Below are 15,952 nucleotides of genomic sequence, written 5' to 3'. Positions count from 1 at the left end.
ACTTCCACTTATTTGTATTCTCTTCAATTTCTCTCTTCAGTGTCTTATAATGTTCTGAGTCCAGGTCTTTTCCATCCTTGGTTAGGTTTATTCCTAGGTATTTTATTCTTTTTGAAGCAATTGTGAATGGGATTGTTTTATTGATTTCCCTTTCTGTTAGTTTGTTATTGGCATATAGAAATATGTGGATATTAATTTTGTATCCTGCTACTTTGCTGAATTCATTTATAAGTTCTAGTAGTTTCTTGGTGGAATTTGGGGGGTTCTCTATGTACAGAATTATGCCAACTGGGAATAAAGGGTTTAACTACTTCCTTTCCAATTTGAATGCCTATTATTTCTTCTTCTTGTCTGATTGCTGTGGCTAGGACTTCCAGTACTGTGTTGAATAAGAGAGGTGAAAGCAGACATCCATCCCTGTCTTGTTCCTGATCTTAAAAGAAATGCTTGAAGTTTTTGCCCATTGAGTATGATGCTGGCAGTGGGTTTGTCACATATGGCCTTTATTATGTTTAGTTATGTTCCCTCTATTCCCACTTTGCTGAGAGTTTTTATCATAAATGGGTGCTGGATTTTATCAAATGCTTTTTCTGCATCTATTGATATGACCATGTGGTTTTTATCCTTCATTCTGTTTATGTGGTGAATCATATTTATTGACTTATGAATGTTGTACCAACTTTGCATTCCCAGAATTAATCCCATGTGATCACGGTGTATGATCTTTTTGATGCGTTACTGCATTCGGTTTGCTAATATTTTGTTGAGGATTTTAGCATCTATGTTCATCAGAGATATTGGCCTATCATTTTATTTCTTTGTAGTGGCTTTGTCTGGTTTTGGAATTAGCATAATGCTGGCCTCATAAAATGAGTTCGGGAGCATTCCCTCCTCTTGAATTTTATGAAATAGTTTGAGAAGCAAAAGTGTTAGTTCTTCTCAGAATGTCTGGTAAAATTCCCCTGTGAAGCCATCTGGTCCAGAGCTTTTTTGTTTATTGGGAATTTTTAGATTACTGCTTCAATTTCACTAGGTGTAATCTGTTTATTCAGATTCTCTGATTCTTCCTGATTTAGTTTTGGAAGATTGTATGTTTCTAGGAATTTATCCATTTCATCCAGATTGTGCAGTTGTTGGCATACAGTTGTTCATACTATTTTCTTACAATCCTTTGTATTTCTTCGGTGTCAATTGTTGTTTCTCCTCTTTTGTTTCTGATTTTATTTATTTGGGTCCTTTCTCTTTTTTTCTTGATGAGTCTGGTTAAAGGTTTGTCAATCTTGTTTATCTTTTCAAAGAACCAGCTCTTGGATTCATTGATCTTTTGTATTTTTTTAAGACTCTATTTTGTTTATTTCTGCTCTGCTCTTTATTATTACTTCCTTCCTTCTACTTACTTTGGGCTTTGTTTGATGTTATTTTTCAGGTTCCTTTAAGTGTGAAGTTAGAATGTTTATTTGAGCTTTTTCTTGTTTTTTTGAGATAGGTGTGTAATGCTATGAGTTTCCCTCTTAGGATGGCTTTCTCAGTGTCCCACAGATTTTGGATTGTTGTGTCCTCATCTTCATTTGTTTCAAATTATCTTTTGATTTGTTCCTTGATCTCATGATTGACCCATTCATTGTTTAATAACGTTATGTAGCTTCCCTGTCTTTGCTTGTTTTTCAGTGTTTTTCTTGTGACATCGTGGTCAGAGAAGATGCTTGATATGATTTCAATCTTCTTATATTTATTGAGACTTGTTTGGTGTCCTAACATATGGTCTATCCTAGAAAACGTTCCATGTGCACTTGGAAAGTACATATATTCTGCTGTGTTGGGGTGAAATGCTCTGAAGGTATCACTTAAATTCATTTGGTCTAGTGTGTCATTTAAGGCCATTGAAGTCACTGTGGTGTTGAAATCCCCAACTATGACTATATTTCTGTTGATCTCTTCCTTTATGTTCATCAAGATTTGCTCTACATATTTAGGTGCTCCTCTGTTGGATGTATAAATGTTTACTGGGGTTATATCCTCAAATAAGTTCTTGAACCCTTGCATGGTCTTTTTTCTCCTTCTGGTATTCCCATGATGCAGATGTTGTTCTGCTTCATGTTGTCCAAAATGTTTCTTAAGGTCTCCTCATTTTAAAAAATTTTTTCTTTTTGCTGCTGTGCCTGGGTGTTTTTTTCTACCTTGTCTTCCAAATCACTGATGTGATCCTCTGCTTCATCTAACCTACTCTTTATTCCTTCCAGTGTATTATTTATCTCAGATATTCCATTCTTTATTTTTGGCTGGTCCTTTTTTATGTTTTCTATGTCTTTTTTCATGCTCTTGAGTATCCTTATAATCATTACCTAACCTCTCTATCTGATAAATTGCTTGCTTCCATTTCATCTAGTTCTTCTTCTGGAGAATTCCTTTGTTCTTTCATTTGGGGTCTGTTTCTTTGTCCTCCTGTTTTGGTTGCTGCTTTGTATTTTCTGCTTTAGCGGTTAAACAAATCAGCCATTAAACTGATCAGTTGTTAAACTAATCAAGCTGCAATCAGCGTGGTGGGACAGAGTAATTCCTTTGGGTGGGGCTCTTGCTTCTCCTCAGGCTGATGCCATTTGGAAGGGAGTGCTCTGCCTAAAAAAGATGGCTTCTGCCATATGGGGAATGACTCAGCACAGAGATCCTGGTGGTTGCTCCTTCAGTTCTCTCCCCAGAGTCACCAACCCCAGACTCTCCTCAAGTGTCTCTAGTCCACTCTGCCCTCTCTTTGCTGGAGCCCAGGGTAAGTGGCTACAAACAAAATTTTGTGTCTTGGCCCTTTAAGAAGCTCTCTGAGTCTCCAGCCATCTCTCCCTGGCAGACAGAAGCCCTGCTGCTTTTCACAGCTGGATGTACCTGGGTTCCTTTCTGGTTCTGGTGCTGTAGGCTGGGGAGCCCAGCTTGGGGTTTAGGTCCCACACCTCTCAGGGGAACCCCTCAGCCACTGAAATATCCCTCCAGATCTTCAGCTGCCTCCCGCGGGGGCCCAGCCGCCCCTATCGGGTCTCTGCCCTCCTTTCCAGTCATGTTGTGGTGAAGTGGTTTCTTATGTCTGCTCTCAGTTATAAGCAATGTGCTGGAGGTGGAACATAATTAGCACGCCATCAAAAACCACACGGGTACTGGCTGTTCTTGGCCACTTCACCCCTTCCTGCTTTGCTGGGATCCTCACATCGCTGCGTGTTCACCAACCTAGAAGCTCCTGTCATTATTTTAGAGTGTACTCATACATCTCATGTTTACCATCTCTCCTGATTGCATCATCTTCTCTTGTGATTGATTTAATCTGCATTGTTTTGTTCAGTAATACGTTGTACAGCCTTGTAGCCGAGGAGCAGTAGGCTAGACCATACAGCCTCAGTGTGCAGTAGGCTAGACCATCTAGGTTTGCGTAAATGCACTCTATGATGTTTGTATAATGATGAAATCCCCTAACGACGCATTTCTCAGAGCATATTCCCCTTTGTTAGGAGACACATGACTGCAATGGATTGTTTTTATTACTCAAAATAAGCTGTTTATTATGTGCCAGGGGCTGAATTTGTATGATTTGTTGAAGAATATGAGGGACTTGTGGGCAGGTCCTCTGCCTGCCTGCCTACTTTTATAATCAGCTCTGAGTCGTGGGACCTGTATGAGGTGCAGGGGACACAGCGATGAATCATAGTCACATTGTCCCTGCCCTCAAGAAGCTCCCACCCTACTTGGGGAGATAGACAAATGAAGCTACTTTCACTGTCACAGTCTAAGTGCTGTGAATGAGGCTTGTGGGGGCACAGAGAAGAGACACCTAATGCAGACAGAGCGGTGGAGGGACCAAGGGAAGGAGGGAGAGAAAGGCTGGTTAGGGAAGGCTGCCTAGACCAATGGTCTACCAATGGCTGGTCCTGACCCTTAAGAGGGTTGTGAAACCAATTTCGTACATAGCAACCAGCATTTTAAAAAGGAACATCACACATAGAAAGAATACATACATATATGTGCATGTGTTTAAATGCATACTGATCATGATATAAATTGTTCCTTACTGCCAGCCAGGGTCCAAAGCTTTGAGAATTTTTGTCTGCCTGGATCCCCAAAGCCTGGCACATTGTAGGCATTCACAGACTTTTTGATGAGTGGAAGGATGGATTTAACTTCTCTCAGCCATCCAGCAAGCAGGTACCATCCTCCCCAGTTTAGAAAGGCATTCTCAAAAACAGGTCCAGCAAACCCAGACTGGCCAAGCATGCTTGCAGTTTGCAGCTCAGCAGTACAGGGCTTTCCGGTCAGGCCTCAAGCAAGCTCCTCTGCCCGGGGAAAGAAGCCAGCACAGGATGGGAATGGGGCTGAGGCAGTTCAGAGAGGCTCCAAAGGCACCCCTCCCTGGTGCCACAGCGCATGACCTCGTATAAAATGAGCATCCCAGGCTCTGACCCACCCAGGTGGCATGTGCTTCATAACAGCAGTGGCTCAGGCCACTGTGTTTACTCTGGGATGGCCATAGTCACCCACCTCAGGCCTGCAGAGCTCGCAACCCTGTGCCTTTAGGACGCCAACAGGAAGCACTGTTCATGGGGACAGACCGGAATGCATGGGAGAAAAGGTCCTGGGGAAAACAGGAGGCGGGCAGAAGCCCGAATCAGTCCCTGGCAGGGCGAGTCAAGGGTAATGACTAGGTAGCCACAAACAGAGACCCCTTTTAGTGGTTTCTCAGGACACTCCGAACTAGATCTGTCCTGTAATATCAGAACCAAAATACCCCTGGGCTGCCTTTCTCCTCCATCATAGACTTTTAAGGTTGGAAGGCCCCTAGAAATTATCCAGCCCAATGCCCTCATTTTACAGATGAAGAGAAAAGGGCCCAGAGAAGAAAGGCACTGACCCAGGGTTAGTCAGCAGGCCGCCTGAGAGTCAGGGCCAGGACCCCAAACTCGGGTCTCGATGCCACCAGCAGGGGCTGGGGTCCTTCAGAGGTCTCTCTTTTGACATCTTGCCAGAAGGATCTCCTATATAATTTACCCCCTCCCTTGGCTCCTTCTCTATATGTAACCAGAGAAATCTTTCTACAGGACAAATCAGTTACTACTCTACCTGCCTGAAATGTTCCCTTGTTCTCCACTGCCCTCAGATGAAAAGACACCCACAATCTTTCCTACAGCCTTCACCTTTCCCACCTCTTGGTCTTCGTTCCTTGCTTTTCTTCCCCAGACGGTGTTATCTCACCTTCCGGACTGCCTGTAGCCCCCTAGACGTGTGGGGTTCTCCCCCATCTCTAACCCTTTCAGGTGCTGTTCCTCTGCCTTTTAACACTCTCCGCAACCCCGCTGCACTGGTCTGCCCCAATTTAGGGTGCACATTTGATCTTGCTTTTTCCAGGAAACCTCCCGAGCCTGCTGGCCTCCAGGGTTAGGTATCTGTGCTAGGTTCTCTTGCAGCCACTTGGTGCTTTTATGACCCATTTCGCTGTCAGTTTCTCCTGCTCCCTGACAGAAGGTGCTAGGATGCTGCTTTCACTTTCATGCCTAATACGAGGCTAGACCCAAAGCAACTAGTCACTAAGTGTTCATCCTTCTCCAAATATCCTAAGAAAGGCCTTCCCTTCCCATGATGTTTTAAAAAGACTTGATTTTTTTTTTTTAGCAGTTTTAGGTTCACAAGAAAATTGAGATGAAGGAGCAGAGATTTCCCACATCCCTCCTGCCTCACACACGCATAGTCTCCTCCCACATGATCAACATCCCCCACCAGAGTGCTACATTTTTTACAATTGATGAGCCTACATTGGCAGATCATAATCACCCAAAGTCCACAGTTTATATTAGTATTCGCTCTTGGTGCTGTACATTTTATGGGTTTGGACAAATATATAATGACGTGTCCATCGTTATAGTATACAGAGTATTTTCACTGCCTTAACAATCCCTGTGCTCCATCTATTCATCCCCCAAATGCATTTTAAAGTCTATGATCAAGCATAGCTTTTGACCGCAGGGGTCTAGGAACACAATTTCTGATTCCTCAATCACACCATGGCTTTATGCCTCTGTGCCTTTGCACATGCTGTTCCCTCTGCCTGAAATGCCCTTCCCCAACATTCCTGTTTATGAAACTCCATCACTTCTGGCACCATTTTTCCTGACTGACACCCTTCATCTCAGCCAGGTGATTAGTTCTCTCTCCTTAATCCCCCTTCATCCTCTGGGCTTCCCCCAACCACAGCCCACATCATATTACACTGCAATTTTATGTTTTTGTGTCTGTTTCCCCTACTAGACGGGGAATGTCCTTGGGACCAGGATGTCACCTCAGTGAGGCAAGACTAGAAAAGCTGAAAATGAGTCAGCTGCACTGTAGCACAACTGAAGAATGATTATACTAACACAGAATTTCCAAAATATGTTCCATGGAAACCTACTTCCATAAAAATGGTCCAAAGTAATTTATATAGTGGGGGAAATTTACTGTGTAAAGTGCTCGCATCAGCCAGGACAGGCCTTCTGGTCTACCTGGCAGTCTCTCATTACAGAACAGAGTTTCTTGAGCTGGGTCTTTAGAGGGACCATCGACCTCTTAAGATTATGTGCAAAATACATGGTGTGTGTGTGTGTGTGTGTGTGTGTGTGTACACATGTATGGTTGTGTTTGTGCATTAGTGGGCATTTTTCTAGGAAGAGGTCCCTAGTTTTTGTTATTTCTATTGGGACTGAGACTTTAGATAAGAGAAAGGTTAGGAATTACTGTGTTAAAGGAAGATGTTCATGTTCTTATTTGTAGATTGGCTTCCTGCTAGCCTGGTCACTGTCAGTCCTTCTCAGTCTGATCAGCTGTGTTCTCTTACCAAACCGAGGTTCTGGAAGCCCCCTGGCTGAGGGGCCACCAGCCTTCCTGGACCGCAGGTATCACTCACGTCCAGGCTTTCACCTGTGCTGTCTCTTCTGGCTGGAAAGCCTCTCCACATCCCATGGTCAACTCCCAGCTATCCTTTGGGTCTCAGCTCGGCTGTCATTTCCTCCTTGAAACCCTTTCTGAATTTCCAGTTCCCGATTAAGCACCCCTTCTTTGTGCTCCCACAGAATCATTCCGACCTCTCTGGAACGCCACCTCCCCCGGCCCCCCCGCCACATCTAGGGCCATGTTTTTCCCCTTTCATTGTGTTTATTCCATGATGCGATCAACTATTTACAGTACTTGTCTGCTACCTGTCAAAATATAAACTCCACGAATGAAAGGGCTTTGTGCCTGGCTTTGCCGTGTTTGCTGCTCACACCAGGCATACCGTCTAGAAGACAGTAGGTGTTCATTAAATACTAGATGAGTAGGAACATGCAAAAACAAGTCCTTTAATCCTTTGTCACAGTCAAACCATAATGTTCTTTCCCTTGTTCTCTATGTACAGACTTGACAGTTGTGAGAATTTCAAATAGTGAAACATTCAGATAATCAGTTTTTGCCTTTTATCAGCAAAGGATTCCTTCTCACCTAATACATGCCTATGTGCACACACACATGCACAAACCTGTGTGTGAATGAGATAAGAGAAGAACACGTGCCACAGGGTGTCAGAATAAACATACCTGCATTTCTCAGAAAGCGATTACTATAGTCCTTGACTATCCTCGTGATCGGGTTATAGAAGCCATCTCCACAGTCATAACAGCCTTCAGGGATTTTTCTAGGCGGGTCCATGTTGGTGAGTTGAGAGATACCTTGAAAGGATGTAATGGATAATTAACCCACTACCAAGGTCAAACTGAAACCTGGCCCCTGCCCAAGTCCACTTTTGCTGGGTTCCTCCTGTGAATATTGGCACTGCTGTTGGACTAAATGCTCCCCATGGAGGCTCTGGAGCAAAAGCAGCAGGAGCAGTGCCCCAGAGGAGCGCCCTGAAAATAGCTCAGTGAGGGGTCTTGGGCACCGGACCCCACCCTCTTTTTTTGACCCCATCCTCCATTTCTAGGAACACCATGACAAGGGCACATTTCTGGAGTCAGAGAGACCCTGAGGATGTCTCAAAGGTGTCTGTGTGGATAGAAGGCATGTAAGGAGAGGGTGAGCATTCAAGGTGTGGGCAGAGGCCAGAGTAGGTGCTCACGTCTTACTCAGAAACCTGTGGGGCCATGCATGAATAAGGAAGAACAGTAGGAAAGAAATGGGCAAGGTGGGCAGGGATCAGGGAATGGAGAACCTTGACTCTCACCCAAAAAACCATCATGGCTGCCATTTACTGAGTGCTTATTAGGTGCCAGGTGTTTTGCTAAGCGCTTAACTCCTACTGTTTCCCTTCACTCTCACAGCAGTCCTGAGGCCCTGTATATTAGAAAAGAAAACTGAGGCTCAGAGAGGTCAAGTAGCTTGCCCAAGGTTACCCAGCTAAGAAGCAGCTAGGTGTCCAGTTTTGTAACCTGTATGTTAAGTTGCTGATATCAGCTCCGGCTGCTGTGGCTCTGTGGATTGAGCGTCGGCCTGCGAACCAAGTGTCGCTGGTTCGATTCCCAGTCAGGGCACATGACTAGGTTGCACGTCAGGTCCCCAGTTGGGGGCGCGTGAGAGGCAACCACACAGTGATGTTTCTCTCCCTCTCTTTCTCCTTTCCCCTCTCTTTAAAAACAGGTAAATAAAATAAAATAAAGTAACCTTGTTAAAAAAATTTAATTAAAATCAATACATTCATTTAAAAAAAAAGCTCTTTAAAAAAAAAAACAAAAACGTTGCTGATATCAGGGGAAGAGAGGGCCTGGGCAACCCCCACCCTGACCCCAGGACTGGGGACAAAGGACCCAGCACGAGAGAAAGAGGACTCAGTGCACCTTTTAGGTCACGTCACTCTGTGCTGTCCTTGGGACTGGCACCATGCTCACAGCTCAGGGTCCTGTAGGTGCTCCGCTGTTGGTGACCGATGACGAGGCACACCATTGGCTAACAGCTACTGGGCTCATACTCCATGCCAAGCACTATCTAGCCATTCTCTCCCTGAAGCCTCATGCTCACGGCCACCTAGACAGAGGTGAAGGGGCAGCCTTACCCTCTCTCTGCCCTCACCGTGCCTGCCCTGGGTCCGAGAGGCGGCTGTTGGAGAGGCCTGCAGAGTGCTGAATGACTTGGGAAGGAAGTGGGTACTCAGGATCGAGCTGCTGTGGTGGGAGTCACAGGAGGAGAAGGGAAGGGGACGGCGAAGGCCACCATACTGCCTTCAAGTCTGGCAGAGGCCCAGCTTTGGCCAAACCAGCCGCTGTGTGACAGCCGAGGACCTGCGGTCGGAGGGCTCCTGGCTTCTGGGGCTCCATTCATGTGAAGAGCCCACAACAAACTCCAGGCCCCGTCACAGCTAACCAAGGAGGAGCCACTTACCAGTTTCTTAAGTGGCATCTAGACTGGCAGCTTTCTGAAGTCAAAGACTATGTCCTCTCAGCATTCAGTCCCCTGGGGCCCAGCCAAAGCCTGACCCAGAGTAGGGGCTCAGGGAATGTCATTGCCACGACTCCCCAAAGTGCACCCCGTCACCCCACACTATGTTGCCAGTAGGGACATGGCGGTGAGTGAGCTGAGCCCCTGCCCTCAGGGAGCTCACAGTCCTTCGGGAAGAGAGATGCCGAGCGCTCACACAGAACTCCGGAGGAACCCCACGCTGCTCCGTGGCAAGCCCTAGGACAGTGGTTGTCAACCTTCCTAATGCCGTGACCCTTTAATACACTTCCTCATGTTGTGGGGACCCCCAACCATAAAATTATTTTTGTTGCTAATTGCATCGTAATTTTGCTACTGTTATGAATCGTAATGTAAATATCTGGTACGCAGGATGTATTTTCATCGTTACAAATAGAACATAACTAAAGCATACTGATTAATCACAAAAACAATATGTAATTATATATGTGTTTTCTGATGGTCTTAGGCGACCCCTGTGAAAGGGTCGTTCAACCCCCAAAGGGGTCGCGACCCACAGATTGAGAACTGCTGCCCTAGGGAGACCTGGTCTTGGGAACCCAGGGAAGGGGTCTGAGAGGAGGGGACATTAAGCTGAGACCTGGAGGGTGGGAAGCAGTTATCTGGGTGAAGCGAAAGGGAGTGGTAGGAAGGAGAGAGAAAGCAAGCGTGGCGAAGCAGAGAGAAAACCTCGGAGCACGGGCAGCGCAGGACGAGGCTGGGAACCTGAGCAGGAGCCAGAAAACACAGGTCCTTTTAGTTGCCGGGAACCTTAACTTCAGGACAGTGAGGAGGCACTGAAGGGTGTGTGTGTGTTAAGGGTGGGGACTGGCAATCGCATTCACATTTTTCAAAGTGGGTCACACGTGGACCTCAGGAGAGCAGGTAAGGGAGGAGAGAGGGTGGAGGTCTGGAACAGGGCGGTGGCAGGGAATGAAAGAAACCCAGCTTGGCACATGGAGGTGCTCCGTAAATATTTGTTTGATGAACAAGTGAGTGGACTGTATTTGAGGGGCAGGACCCACAGGACCTAGTGCCTGACTGTCCGTAGGGGAGGAGGAGGCAGGATTAAGCTTCCCCAGGGAAATGGGAGTGACAGTCTCTCAGGGAGCAATTGCTGGGGGGAAGGAATGAATTCAGTGCAGACAAGTTGAGGGATGAGCAAAAATATAGGTGTTAGGGAAGCTGGATGCAGGAATCTGAAAATCGAGGGGTTTCATTTCAGTTTGGAAGCGTATGGTACTGAAGGCTTAGGCATGAATCAACTTGTTTAGGGAGAGTGTACAGACTAACAGAAGCGGGCCTAGCGAGAGAGCCCTGGGGTCCCCACAATTAATAACAGGGGGATGCGGAGCTGGCAAATGGGACTGGGGGTAGGAAGAAAATGGGAGACTGAGGTGTCAGGAAAGCAAAGGGAGAGAAGAAGGCTCACCTGGTCAACTAACTGATCCAAGGTCACACCGGCAGGTTTGAGCTTAGGTCAGCCTGGCTCCAGCCCTGGGTGCTTTCTGGAGACTTTCGCCCTCCTGGAGGTGCCCTTGCTCAGGTTCACCCAGCTATGAACAGGGAAGGCTGGACTCAAACCCAGACCTTCCAGCTCCACACTGTCAGCTCCAGCACATGATCTCAAAAAGTTAGCATTCATTTTTATAGTTTGCAAAGTCATTTTCCCACCTGTCATTTTGGATATATTGTCTGCCCTTTCTGGCTCCAGAACCTGGCTCTCTTGTGTTCTGAGACCCCTGCTTGATTAATCCCCTCCTTTGGGTTACTACAAAAGGCCACGGCCCACTTATTAAAAACTGCCTCTCATCTCCCTCTGTTTGGGAGTGAAGTTGCCTGGGTACCTGTAGGCTTCAAGCCATGACAGATCTCCGTGTAAAACCTCCGATCGTAGCCGTCACAGTAATGCCAGTTCTCTGCCTCATACTGAAGCCCGTCCGCGAAGGTGTACGTGCCCTGGAAAACAAGGAGCACACAGGCGGGGCTGAGGAAGCCTTTCTTTATCCAAGAAGGACAGATGTCAAGGAAAGTGGTGGCTTGCTCACTGCCACAGAAAAGAAGTGCCAATCGTCACAGTTATCATGGCTGTGATGATGAGAGGGAATGAATATACAGTGGTAAGCCTGGTGCCTGGCACTCAAAATGTGACAAAATGTGACCTTGGGCAGATGACTTACCCTCTCTAGCCCTTGGTTTCCTCTGCTATAAAATTAGGATAATAATGGTACATATTAAATAGGGTTGATTCAATGAAATAGTAGATGCAACGCATTTATCACACTGCCTGGCATGTAGCAAGCACTCAATAAATGTTATTATTATTCTTTTATTGTTATCATAGCTCAAAAGGTCAGAGCCATCAGTCACGGCCCTTTGTCCAAACATGTACATTCTGCTTTTGCTGCCTTAGTGCTAAAGGAAGCCCCAGGATGTAGACATCGCATTGGCCTGAGCATCAGGAAACATGGGTGGAAATTCCAATACTCTTAACTCACTATGCGACCTTGGATAAGTCGCATCCCCTTCCTGGGGCTCAGATTCTTCAAACTATAACGCAAGGAGTGTTTCTTAATATTTTCTAGGTCATGAGCCAGCCCCGTACACACCCTTAGTGAAACTGATGAGTTATAGATTCTTCCCCCAGAGGAAAATATAGTCCCCTACACACAGAAACTATTTAATAAAAATCAGGAGCTTTCACTGCCTCCTTGAATTCTATTTGTGATCCACAAATTCCAGGTTAAGAACCCTTGGATTAGACGACTTATCGGGATAGTGGTACAGGGGTGGCAGTGGCAGTGAGAGCTAACACCTATTGAGTGCCTTCTCTGTGCCAGGTACTGAGCAAAGCGCTCGCACATACCGCCTCATTTACTCTCACAGTCGGCCCAGGAGGTGCCTGGTACTATCGTGGCAAGCTGAATAACAGTTCCCAAAGACACCCACGTCCAGTCTCTGGAACCTGTGAATATGCTGACTGTACATGGCAAGGGGACTTTGTAGATGTGATTAAGATAAGAATCTTGTAGTGGCAAGATTATCCCGAGTTATCTGGGGGACCCGATGTAATCACCAGGGTCCTTACAAGAGGGAGGCAAGAGAGTCAGAGTGACAGGAGACAAGGTGATGACAAAAGCAAAGGGAGATGAGAAGTGATGATAGATGCGGAGGTCAGAGCGATGGGTGGCCATGAGCCAAGGAATGCAGGCAGCTTTTGGAAGCTGGAAAAGGCAAGAAAATGGATCCCCCCACAGAGCCTCCAGAAGGAATGCCTTACTGCTGACCTGTTCAGACTTCTGACACTCCCAGAATTGTAAGATAAATGTTTCTGTTGTTTTAAGGCACTGAATTTGTAGTGATTTGTAACAGCAGAAATAGGAAACAAATACAACTCTCGTTTCCAATTTATTAGACAAGGAGCATGAGTCTCAAAGGGGAAATCCTGGCCTCACAGTTAGTGCTTTCACAGGATTCAAGCTCATCATGGTCTCCCCAGGGGCCCTTCTGGATCCAGAGGAAGAGGTCCCCAGAGCCATGGATATTAAGAGGAGGGAAGAAGAAAGCACCAGACAGGAAAAGCAGGGTGTCATGTGTGTGTGTTGCTGGGGTGGGGGTCCTCCTATCTGAGGCTTGCCCCTCTGCAGCCCACCTCCCAGGCTGATCACCTTAATGACCAATCCCTTTTCCCAAATGGCATCATATCGGCTCCCGCTGGGGAAGAACAGGGTTCCTTGGCCATGAAACATGCCGTCCTTCATTTCCCCAACATATCTTGTTTCGGTAGGGAGGATGTATTCAGCATTGCCTTCCATCCTGTAAGGTCAAAGGGAAATCACTGAGTCCTGTGTGGCAGCTGGATGGTCTGACCTAGCAGGCACAGGAGAGCAGGTGGGAACCTTATCCTCAAGGTCCTCAGATGTTACCATCCCAGCAACATTCTGCTCAAAACGCAAACTTCTGTTTTGTTTCCCTCAAAAGCTCAAAAATAAGAGGGACTGATGAAAGGGGGCAGAGTTTGGTCTGTTCCTCCACTCACTCACACAGAGGCTGTCCTGACACCCTCTGTATGCCCAGAGAGGGGAGGGATGTGCCCAAAGCCACACAGTCAGCACTGTGACGAGACTGGGGCCAGGTTTCCTGGCAGCTGGCTCTGTGTCTTTCCTGCTAAGACCAGCCCAACCCTACCCATTATACCCCAAGTGGGATATTTGGAAAGGTATGGACAGCATAAATGAGTTTGAATCTTACTTCACCATTTTCTAAGCGTATCATCTTAGATACTTTCCTAAACCTTTCTGTTTGTCTGCTTTCCTTCCCTCGTTTCTTCCCTTTTCCCAACAAATATCCACAGTGCACCTATTATATGCCAGGTGTCTTGTGAAGTCAGGTCTGATGGATACAATGTGGACATAGCAGCGATCAAAGAAGATGCTGTCCCTGACCTTGGGGTAGGGCTCACAGTCCATTGGAGGGCACGATTAAGCAATGGCATAAATAAAGTGTCATGTTGGGGGAAGACAGGCCCCTATGGAGCATACGGAAGGGACACTTCAACCAGTTGAACATTTGACCAGTTTCTTCATGTGTGAAAGTCTGAGATTAATGCCTTCCTAGTAAAGGGCCTGACATATAGCAAGTGCTTAAGAAATGTTTTCATTCATTCCTTCATTCATTTTTCATTCTTCCCCACTAGCTGGAAGTCACTGCTTCTAACTCTTACTTCTTTAGGCTTTTGTTTTACCCTCTGTTGGATGCTTAGCACTTTCTGCCTTGCCTAGTAATTGTATATCTCATCTCCCTTATCTAATCAAATCATCTGAGAGGAAGGCCTTGGTATTCTCAGCTCTTAGAATCATGTTCCTTTTTAAACAGATGCTCTGTAAACATCTACTAAGAAATTAAGGAAACATGAAGCCCAGTGAGCTGGCTGAATGGATGACAGATACCACTGTGGCACAGGCCCAAAGCAAGAGAGCACTGTGGTTAAAGTACAGCTTCTGAACCCTGGCCAGGTAGCTCAGTTGGTTAGAGCATGGTCCCAATATACCAAGGTTGCCGGTTTGATCCCTGATCAGGGCACATACAAGAATCAACCAATGAATGCCTAAATAAGTGGAACAACAAATCAGTGTTTCTCTCCCCCACCTTCCTCTCTCTCTAAAATCAATAAAATAAAACACAAGGACTGAGCTGTCCAGGCCTGGCTCTAACTCTCTATGCCTGTGCGACCTTGGGCAAGCTCCTTCACCTCTCTGAGACCATTTTTCATCTGTAAAATGGAGAGAATGACAACAATATTCCCAAAGTTGTTGGCATATACTGACAGCTCAAAAAGTACTTTTCCTTTTTTCTACTGAAAAACATAGGAAAAAGAAGACTTCCTTCTTTCCTCTACTTCTTTCCTTTATTTCTTGCTCTTTCACTTGGCTTGTGATCAGGAAACATAAGTTAATAAATAGGTATTCTTTTCTTTCTTTTTGTTCATGCTTAATCCCGTCATATTATTAAAAAAATTTTTTTTTGAGATTTTATTTATTTTTAAAGAGGAGAAGGGAGGGAGAAAGAAAGGGAGAGAAACATCAATGTGTGGTTGCCTCTCACACGCCCCTGACTGGGGACCTGGCCCACAACCCAGGCCTGTGCCCTGACTGGGAACTGAACCAGTGACTCTTGGGTTTGCAGACTGGTGCTCAATCCATTGAGTCACACCGGCCAGGTCCCTTCACATCACTTTTAAGCATAGGTTCCATCTAAGTTTGTCTCTGAGATTAGAGGCCCCCCATTTTATGACTGCAAACTGGACATCATTGTCCTTCTACACACCTTCTACTGACAACTGCAGCTCACCCAAAATGGAACTCATCCTCTTTTCTTCCAAAGCAGCCCCTCCTCAGAGCTTTTAGTTTCTGTGAATGGTATCAGAATCCTCCAGGCTCAAAACCTGGAGCTGGGCACTGGGCTGGGACTGGAAGCAGACTCCGAGTAGGACCAGGAGCTAATCAGTTGCCAAGTCCTGGCAATGAAATCCCAAACTTCTACACTTTTCGCTTTCCTACAGACCCACCGCCTCCCCTTGGCCCACGTTTATACGGAATGAGTGTATCTCATCTCTGCCGCTTGAGAAAGTTACTTCACTTCTCTGGGTGTCATTTTACTGAACTGTAAAATGGGAATAAACAATCCTACTGGAAATTGTTCTGAAAGTTAAAAGGGATAAAGTTTGGGCAGGTGTATGGTACAAGGTCTTCTTCAAGGGCAAAAGGACAGCTGTCTCTTCCCTGTCACAGGTGTTCAAGATAATGAATCAAACGGGGCCCTTACCTCCCATCTACAAATTCCCCAATATATTTGCTCCCGGTGAACTGCATGGCGCCCGCCTGTAGCTTTCAGCCGTTGGGATCCCGGGCTTTCAGTGTATACCGCCTCACTATGACAACCGGGGGTGGGGTGGGGGGGCGGAGCCAATGCGCCCGCACAACTTCCCGGCATTGCGCACGCTCTGTGGTTCGCAGATGGGCAGAGC

The 15,952-nt window shown here is 46.2% G+C and overlaps 1 protein-coding gene across 1 annotated transcript in view; it reads right to left on the bottom strand.

Annotated features, from left to right (window-relative positions):
• MORN5 (MORN repeat containing 5) overlaps nt 1-15,843 on the bottom strand; it is a 31,746-nt gene extending 15,903 nt beyond the window's left edge. The window contains exons 1-4 of the mRNA XM_090275980.1: nt 15,751-15,843; nt 13,095-13,242; nt 11,274-11,385; nt 7,578-7,709 (exon numbers count right to left, since the gene is read on the bottom strand). Of these exons, the coding sequence (XP_090132106.1) occupies nt 7,578-7,709; nt 11,274-11,385; nt 13,095-13,242; nt 15,751-15,797 (439 nt within the window). The 5' untranslated portion in view covers nt 15,798-15,843. The remainder of the gene's footprint in view (nt 1-7,577; nt 7,710-11,273; nt 11,386-13,094; nt 13,243-15,750) is intronic.
• Nucleotides 15,844-15,952: the final 109 nt, after the last annotated feature.

Source organism: Furipterus horrens, unplaced genomic scaffold (assembly GCF_987537825.1).
Source record: "Furipterus horrens unplaced genomic scaffold, mFurHor1.1.pri manual_scaffold_4, whole genome shotgun sequence".
Classification (NCBI taxonomy): domain Eukaryota; kingdom Metazoa; phylum Chordata; class Mammalia; order Chiroptera; family Furipteridae; genus Furipterus; species Furipterus horrens.
Note: the sequence above shows the minus strand (reverse complement) of the source record. Positions and strands in the feature narration are given on the sequence as shown.